The sequence below is a fragment of the Anarrhichthys ocellatus genome, unplaced genomic scaffold, assembly GCF_004355925.1.
Source record: "Anarrhichthys ocellatus isolate YVR2014 unplaced genomic scaffold, GSC_Weel_1.0 scaffold987, whole genome shotgun sequence".
In the NCBI taxonomy this organism is placed as follows: Eukaryota; Metazoa; Chordata; class Actinopteri; order Perciformes; family Anarhichadidae; genus Anarrhichthys; species Anarrhichthys ocellatus.
Window position 1 is genome coordinate 3,079 of NW_022280961.1, and position 9,538 is coordinate 12,616.

A 9,538-nucleotide genomic window follows, 5' to 3' on the forward strand; every position below is an offset into this window, starting at 1 on the left:
CTCTACCCTCCTCTACCTCCTCTAACCTACTCTACCCTCCTCTACCTGCTCTACCCTCCTCTAACCTACTCTACCCTCCTCTAACCTCCTCTACCTCCTCTAACCTCATCTACCCTCCTCTACCTCCTCTACCTCCTCTAACCACCTCTACCTCCTCTAACCACCTCTACCTCCTCTAACCTCCTCTACCTCCTTCAGTACGTATTATGAGATCTGACCGTGTGTCAGTGATTTACACACAGCTGTGACAGAAGTACTCGGATATTTACTTCAGTAAAAGTACCAATACCACAAGGTAGAAGTACTACAGGGTAAAAGTCCTCAGTTGAAAATCGTACTTAGATTTCAAAATTAAAGTAAAAGTGCTCATCATGAAGTATGTGAAGGGTTTTTGTTTTTTCATTGCAGGTCTTAGTGATGTAGAAAGTATATAAATAAACTTCACTTACTTAAATATAATATATATATATGTACTGTATATACATATATATATGTGTGTGTGTGTATTTATACATCAGTGACTCATAGTTATTTGATGTAACTTTTATTGACAGCATAACTTGATAACACCGTTTGTAAAAGAAGAATTAAACCCATTTTATTTAAAGTGTGAGCTGATCATAGTTCTTCTTCTCTGGTGAGTTATGACGAGTCGGGGCAGCCGGATAACTGCAGGTCCAGAGCAAAGTCCTCCAGCTGGGAAGTGTAGTCCAAACACTCAGGAGAACTACAGGGAGACGGCAACAGCTCCACCAGAGCCTCCGAGTCCAGAGGGAGACGATACCTGGAGGAGGAAACACAGGAGGTCAGAGGAGGAGGAGGAGGAAGAGGAAGAGGAGGAGGAGAAGACGTTCAGATGAGAGAGTGGTAGAGAGACACTGACTTGAAGCCCTGGCTCAGCATGACCTCTGACCCTCTGGCTCCCATCACCAGGTACTGCTGGTTGTTCTGGATGTCAACAGAGCTGCAGGTGGCCTTTTTCACCAGCTCCACCACCGTCCCTGAACTCACCGCTTCAAACTCTGCAAAACCAACAGAGATCCAGGTAACAGTGATGTCACACCACTTAATTTCTGTCCAATCAGAGTGAGGCACGAGGAGCAGAGTTATTTTACCTTTATCTGTATTCTTCAGGACTTCAACTACGGTGGCTGTGTGGGTCATAAAGTCTCCTTCTCCTGCTGAAGACTTCACCATCACCTTATAGGCTGCAGGGAGATAAAAGGTCTAAGAAGAGTTCCTGAACGCCAAACATACGACAGAGATCCTCTTCCTGTAGAAGTCTGTGAGAAAATGACTCTACTTCTCTCTAGTGTCCACCAGGGGGCGACTCCTCTGGTTGTATAGAAGTCTATGAGAAAATGACTCTACTTCTCTCTTGATCTATTACCTCAGTAAACATTGTAAACATGAGTTTATGGTCTCAATCTCTAGTTTCAAGTCTTCTTCAATACAGCATGATGTTCATTTAGTACATTATGGTCCATTTAGAGTCACACAGACCATAAAGCAGGGGATGCTTTAGGGCGGGGCTACACAGTGATTGACAGGTCTCTACTATAGTGTTGTCCGGTCTGGGAGTTGTACGTGTTTTTATTTTACAACTTTAACTTTTTCACAGTGTTTTCTGTTCATGAAAAGAAAAATGGCGACGGACAAAAACAAAGATGGCGACGGACAAAAACAAAGATGGCGACGGATAAAAGGCCAAACTCAAGGCTTCAAAACATCAGTCCACATGCTGCTCAGCATCAGAACTCTGATCACGTATGTGAACTGTCATGAAATCTCATCCTCACCATATTTGATGTGCTGTCTGCAGGTCTCATTAGTACGTTTGGCTGCTGTCAGCGTCACATCGACGTTTCCTCTGAAGGCAGCACACGCCGCTACAACAACAACAACATATTTAATGTGTTGTTACAACTAAACACATAAACTTAAACACCATAAAACATGTCCCACAGCTACCTGTCATACACTGACACTGTTCATCCACACAGAGGCGCTGCAGCTTCTGCTGCTCGTAGGAGAACCGTTTGGTGCATTCACTGCCTGCAGGACAAAAGACATTTAAAAGGAACAATCCAACATTTTAATAAAATATCCTCCAGAGTGAGTTTCTGACGTTTCAGATCGTTTTATGGTAAATATCAGATAGAGAGCTAGGCTAACAGTTTCCCCCTGCTTCCAGTCTTTGTGCTAAGCTAGGCTAACAGTTTCCCACTGCTTCCAGTCTTTGTGCTAAGCTAGGCTAACAGTTTCCCCCTGCTTCCAGTCTTTGTGCTAAGCTAGGCTAACAATTTCCCCCTGCTTTCAGTCTTTGTGCTAAGCTAGGCTAACAGTTTCCCCCTGCTTCCAGTCTCTGTGCTAAGCTAGGCTAACAGTTTCCCCCTGCTTCCAGTCTTTGTGCTAAGCTAGGCTAACAGTTTCCCCCTGCTTCCAGTCTTTGTGCTAAGCTAGGCTAACAGTTTCCCCCTGCTTCCAGTCTTTGAGCTAAGCTAGGCTAACAATTTCCCCCTGCTTCCAGTCTTTGTGCTAAGCTAGGCTAACAGTTTCCCCCTGCTTCCAATCTTTGTGCTAAGCTAGGCTAACAGTTTCCCCCTGCTTCCAGTCTTTGTGCTAAGCTAGGCTAAACACACCCTGACAAATGAGATCATGTGATGAGATAGATTATTATTTTAATCACATTTTGACTTGAAGTCAGAAGCTTGATTGAGTTCATGAACACTAACTCATAATCTCATAATATGTTTAACATTAGTTTGATTAGCAGCTCAAACGTCTTATGATTTTGATTCTGAAGACTGTAGAACTACAAACATACCCGATAAAGACTACAAATCCCAGGATGCACAGCCACACTCACCTCTGTCCTGAGGCTCATAGACACTAAACAGGGACTCGCTTGCCCCGCCCACCCTGAACCTGGTTCTGATCCGAAAACCAACGCACAGGAAGACATCTGAGGGAACCTAGCAACCAGACAGGAAGTGACCTCAGACTAAACATTATGAGAATAAAATAAAACATTCTACTGGATTTACTTCACATGAACTCCACTTTAATCCGTCATGTTTAATAATTGTGTGTCATCTGTTGTTGTGTTTGTTGTTGTAGTTTGTTTATTGTTGTTGTGTTTGTCGTTGTGTTTGTCATTGTTGTGTTTGTTTTTGTTGTTGTTGTTGTTACTCACAGAGTCCATCTGGATGACCACAGTGGTTCCTTGTAGTTCGTAGTGAGAGATCATCGGCTCGTCTGAGTCTCTGAACTGAAAAACAACGATTCAGTTACACCTGAAGAAGAAACAGCTGTGATCAGAGCTCACCTGTCTCACTGACGAGCATGGTGTGATCAGAGCTCACCTGTCTCACTGACGGGCATGGTGTGATCAGAGCTCACCTGTCTCACTGACGAGCATGGTGTGATCAGAGCTCACCTGTCTCACTGACGAGCATGGTGTGATCAGAGCTCACCTGTCTCAGGTCCTCCAGGTAACCCTCCACACCTGTCGGCAGCTGGATCTTCATCACGGTCAGACTGGACTCGGTGGAGACCTCGTTAAGAGGAGGTTTGTACCTGAAACACGTCATTTAAATATAAATCATGTCTTTAATACACTCATCTGACATAAACAAGCTTAATTCATAAATAATGTATGTTATATTTCTTGATGCTGAGTGATGATGTCGAGGGAGAATCTTCAACGGAAACTTTCACATTTCTAAATAAAGTGACAAAACCATGAATATTAATATTCACATTAAGTATTCAAAGTTTAATATATTAATAATAATACTTCTCTCACTTTGCACAGGCGACCAGGTGAGGAGCACTGAGAGAAGGATCTGAGGAGGAGGAGAAGAAGGTCACTCTGAGAGCAGAGACACAGGTAGACAGAGAGACAGACAAGTAGATACAAGCTGCATCATCTCTAACTCAACAGTTGTGTTCTTATGAACTATAATATTGTGCAGGTTGCTATGAAGACAGTGTTGATAAAGTTGGGTTGAATATTACCTCCTGAGGTGTCGGGGCCCACTACCTCTATGGTGAGGTCAAAGTTACAGCTCAGAGCCGGCGAGGTGGTCTCATAGTAAACCGTCTTCATCTGGAGACACAGTGAGGGAAAGTTAAAGGGCATGCTGGGACATTTACACAGAGGGGAACTGACTTTAAACCACACCCACCTTCACATTGGACACGCCCTTCCCATAACCTGTGGACACAGTGATGTCATCATCCTTCGTCACCTGGGACACAAAAGAAACACAGACAGGTTATTAATCACAGCAGCACAGAACCCATCTCCCTCTCCCGGGTCTGTCTCACTGTCGTGCACCTGTCTCCCTCTCACCTGGATGGGCGTGGCCACGGGTTGGCTCTGGCTCAGCTGGACTCGTCCCAGCGATCCCTTCCTGCTGTAGCGGACGTTGATGTCCTGATTGAGGACGGCTCGAGGGACGACTTTACTGTACTCTGTTACCGCCTCCAGGGTCAAGTGTGTGTCCTGAGAGACAGACAGGTAGAGAGAGAGACAGATGGGTAGGGAGACTAAGAGAGAGAGACAGAAAGACAGACGAGAGAGAGACAGACTGACAGACAGACAGGTAAAGAGAGACGATGGGCCTTTCTCAACATGCGTACTTCTCTGTACTTGTGGACTCGTGGACTTGTGAAACGTCATCAGTCCCGTCAGTCTCAGCCCAACTACTGTTCCAATTCAAAGTTGACATCGAGCCAAGCACGGTATTATTTTACTGCGCATTAACGCAGTTTTTTTTTATTAAGCGGACATTTTTAACACAAGAACCGGGCAGCAAGCAGTGAACAGCTGTTTTGTGTGGCGTCACTTCCTGCACACACACACACACACACACACACGCCTCGTTACAGGATCAAATGTGACAATATTAAAACACATATATACATATATATATATACATATATATATATATACATACATACATACACACACACACACACACACACACAGTTGTGTGAAAAAGTGTTTGCCCCCTTCCTGATTTCTTATTTTTTTGCATGTTTGTCACTTAAATGTTTCAGATCATCAAACAAATTTAAATATTAGACAAAGATAACACAAGTAAACACAAAATGCAGTTTTTAAATGAAGGTTTTTATTATTTAGGGAAAAAAAAAATCCAAACCTACATGGCCCTGTGTGAAAAAGTGATTGCCCCCTAAACCTAATAACTGGTTGGGCCACCCTTAGCAGCAACAACTGCAATCAAGCGTTTGCAATAACTGGCAATGAGTCTTTTACAGCGCTGTAGAGGAATTTTGGCCCACTCATCTTTGCAGAATTGTTGTAATTCAGCCACATTGGAGGGTTTTCGAGCATGAACCGCCTTTTTAAGGTCATGCCACAGCATCTCAATCGGATTCAGGTCGGGACTTTGACTAGGCCACTCCAAAGTCTTCATTTTGTTTTTCTTAAGCCATTCAGAGGTGGACTTACTGGTGTGTTTTGGATCATTGTCCTGCTGCAGAACCCAAGTGCGCTTCAGCTTGAGGTCACGAACAGATGGCCGGACATTCTCCTTCAGGATTTTTTGGTAGACAGCAGAATTCATGGTTCCATTTACCACAGCAAGTCTTCTAGGTCCTGAAGCAGCAAAACAGCCCCAGACCATCACACTACCACCACCATATTTTACTGTTGGTATGATGTTCCTTTTCTGAAATGCCGTGTTACTTTTACGCCAGATGTAATGGGACATACACCTTCCAAAAAGTTCAACTTTTGTCTCGTCAGTCCACAGAGTATTTTCCCAAAAGTCTTGGGGATCATCAAGATGTTTTCTGGCAAAACTGAGACGAGCCTTTATGTTCTTTTTGCTCAGCAGTGGTTTTCTACTGTCTTCCTCAGTTGCTCTGCTTCCAGTGCAGCTTGTTTTAAGTAGAGCTTTTATCCAATCAGATCTCACCTCTGTGTCTCTAGGTAAGAAGAGAGGCAGAGGCCTGCAGACTCACAAGTGAATCCATGTGCACTTTAAGTGAATGGGGACGATATTGTTGATTGTCATAGTGTTCAACCAATCAGATCTTTAGTTTGACATGTTGGGCGTATTCTTTGACGTGTCAGAGCCTGCTAGCTGGCCTACAAGTACGTGATTGGTCAGTGGGTTAGCGTGACATGTTGGGCGGTGACAATCCCAATATCTGCTGCCTCTGTGGAGCTGACATTTTCAGCCTCAAACGCATTAAAACGTATTCAAGAAATACAACTGGGGAGGTTCGAATGTCTTCACTGGCGTCCATGAATGGAGAAGGACTTCTTACTGGAACTAAAACACACGGATGTACTGAACAACCGTGAGATTAAACTCTTTGTTAACAAAGAAAGGAGGACTTTGTCTTTAAATAGTGAACAGCAGCTCTGGTAAGTTAAATGCGTTTGTTTTTACATCTGCAGCAGCTTTAATATGCTTGTTTGTATATTATTATTTGTACAACTTGTTTTTATGAAGATGGATTTTTGTTTGGTTTAATATGTGATAGGAACTATTGTTATGTCCAGTGTTGCTCTGGGGACATATTTAGCCGGTGCCAGTGTTGCCAACTTGGCGACTTTCTCGCTAAATCTGGTGACTTTACAAACCCTCATGAAGACTTTTTTGTCAAAAGCTACCAGAGACTAATCTAGAGACTTGTTCTGGTGCTGTGACTCTGACGTTAAAGCTCGTTCGTTCTGCTCTGTGGTGACCGAGCAGCGGTGCTGCCGTGAGCCCCAAAGCTCTCACAGGTCAGTCTCACAGCAGCCTCACGCTGCAGTCAGAGAGGAGAGGAGACGCACTCTCTGCGTGTTGATGTACCTGCACTCTGCAGTTAGTGTGTTTAAAGGTGTTGAGCTTCATTTTTACACAAAACAAATAATAACCGTAGCTGTGTTTCAGCTGCAGGACAGCAGTGAAGGCCCAGCTATAACATGCACGGCCCGCCACTGATACATATATATATATATATATATATATATATATATGTGTATATAAACATATATATAAACATATACACATATATACATACACATATAATATAATACACTAATATAATAATTAGTGCTGGGCAACGATTAAAATATTTAATCGCGATTAATCGCATGGATGTTTTGCGATTAATCGCGATTAATCTCATTGTTATGGCAAAGTTCAACAATGAATTCAAAAGTAGTGTATTGCACACTTTTATTTTAAAAGTACTGCTATATGAACAAAAGGGCAATAACATTTGGTTCACGAGATGCAGGTAGCATGTTTTATACTTAATGTGAATATAATTCATACTTTCTTGGCATCTTATTCTGAAAACCGGATGTTCGTCTGAAGAAACCGGATGTTGTCTCACGTTAATCTTTCCGCTAACTTTCAAAGTCCTTCGCTCGCTCCCGATCTGTGCCGTTTAAATGCGTTTACGGTGAATGTCAGCATATAGGTGCACTAACATGTAAGTGTCTGCTGAGTTGACCACGGAGATCTGAGTGTCTGCTGACTTTACTGTAGCGATGTCCAGTAGTCTCCAGGGAGAGCAACAGCTGGTGCAGCTTCTCTCTTTATTTCTGCCCCCCTCGACCAGAAGCGGAAGTCGCCTTTTCTCTACGGCAACCCTCAAGGGACATCATATCTCCAATACAAAACCATAAACATGAGACAGTCTGTTACAATAACAATAAATTAAAAATACTTACCTGTTTTTTTTATTGTTTTATTATTATTTTTTTTTTTCCCATCCCAAAACACACACACACACACACACACACACACACACACACACACACACACACACACACACACACACACACACGTTCACACACACACACGCACACACACACACACACACATACATACACACCTGACTATAGGATGTTTGCTGGATTTATCCCACTGTTCTTGTCATCCTCTTGTTGTTATGTCTATGTATTGTCTCTTGTCTTTCAATTAAAATAAAAAATAATAAAAAATAATAATACATTTTAAAAATGCGTTAACGCGCGATAAAATAATTGTCGGCGTTAATTAATGAATGCGTTAACGCGAAATTAAGGCGTTAATTGCCCAGCACTCATAATAATATATCATTTTTATTTTAAATGAAAACGAAAAAAGCAGGGTTGTCATATTTAGTTTGATTGTAAAAATACTTTACAGTAAAAAAACAGATTAAACTCATGAGAGCAGCTGAGGTGGTGATGTCATCAGTAAGCTGCGTTCTCTGGACTCCAGACTTGTGAACTTGGGTATTGAGAAAGGCCCAGAGAGAGAGAGAGAGAGAGGAAGACAGGTTGGAGGTTGAAGGTCACCTCACAGATAGGAAGAAATGAACATGTGTGTGTGTGTGTGAACATTTTGTTCTGTCCTCACGTCTTCAAAGGCTCAGACGTGGCTTTAAGGTTGAGGTTAGAACCAGGTTTAGTTTAGAGTACTGATCCGGGTTGTGGTCCGGCCTTAAGGTGTGACAGTGAAGGTTTGGGTGAGGGGCCCCAGAATCCTTTATCTTCACGAGGGTCCTCACAAAGACAGAAGTATAGGGTTGTGTGTGTATGTGTGTACCTGTATGGAGTAGAAACCCTCTCCGTAGTGCTGATCTTGGGTCAGCCAGGACAGGATGGGGTTGGCGTAAGGGATTCTCCCCTTTAACACAAAACAACAATCAATATTATTATTATACAATAAAGTAATACATATAAATATATAAAGTGTTTCTTCACTGTCTATTTACATCTATGTGGTTGAGTCCATCAGGCTCTCATCCACTCGAGATCATCAGTACGACTCTTTACTCACACTTCACCTTGATACTTCTAATATTGAATGTATACGTATATGTCTGTATGAGAAGATGAAGATGAAGATGAAGAGCTGTCAGACCTTCATGAGCACAGTCAGCAGGACGTACGCTGTCGCCTCCACCGTCAGACCGCTGGATTGGTCGGGTTTCAGCCAATCAGCTGTCACGCTGGACTCCTGCCAATACCTGAGAACAGCAGGGTGACCTGGAGACACACACACACACACATATACACACATACATACACACACATACACACACATACACACATGTACACACACGTACACACACACACACACACACATTAACACACATACACAGACACAAACACACTCACACACACACACACACACACAAACACACACAAAATTAACACACATACACACACACACACATACACACACGTACACACACATGTGCACACACACATATACACACACACACACACATACACACACGTACACACACACGTGCACACACACATATACACACACATACACACACACACAAACGTACACATACACACACATATACACGCACACACACACACACAATAAATGGCAATATAATATGAACAAAATAAAACAAGAAAATAACAAACAATAAACTTAAGTGACGAAAAACAAAGAAAGTAAATGAATGAATAGATCAATAGATACATAGATCAATAGATGCATAGATACATGAATAAATAGATACATAGATGAATAGATAAATAGATAAATGAATA

General features: G+C 42.4%; 1 protein-coding gene across 1 annotated transcript in view; it reads right to left on the reverse strand.

Moving 5' to 3' along the window:
- Positions 1–528: 528 nt before the first annotated feature.
- The window catches only part of LOC116377181 (complement C5-like), an 11,427-nt gene continuing 2,417 nt past the window's right edge, over positions 529–9,538 (reverse strand). The window contains exons 5-18 of the mRNA XM_031838756.1: positions 8,889–9,013; positions 8,571–8,651; positions 4,358–4,510; positions 4,191–4,253; positions 4,021–4,111; positions 3,809–3,848; positions 3,477–3,579; positions 3,197–3,271; positions 2,870–2,975; positions 1,972–2,055; positions 1,800–1,889; positions 1,116–1,208; positions 884–1,022; positions 529–784 (exon numbers count right to left, since the gene is read on the reverse strand). Coding sequence (XP_031694616.1) covers positions 643–784; positions 884–1,022; positions 1,116–1,208; positions 1,800–1,889; positions 1,972–2,055; positions 2,870–2,975; positions 3,197–3,271; positions 3,477–3,579; positions 3,809–3,848; positions 4,021–4,111; positions 4,191–4,253; positions 4,358–4,510; positions 8,571–8,651; positions 8,889–9,013 — 1,385 coding nt within the window. The 3' untranslated portion in view covers positions 529–642. The remainder of the gene's footprint in view (positions 785–883; positions 1,023–1,115; positions 1,209–1,799; positions 1,890–1,971; positions 2,056–2,869; positions 2,976–3,196; positions 3,272–3,476; positions 3,580–3,808; positions 3,849–4,020; positions 4,112–4,190; positions 4,254–4,357; positions 4,511–8,570; positions 8,652–8,888; positions 9,014–9,538) is intronic.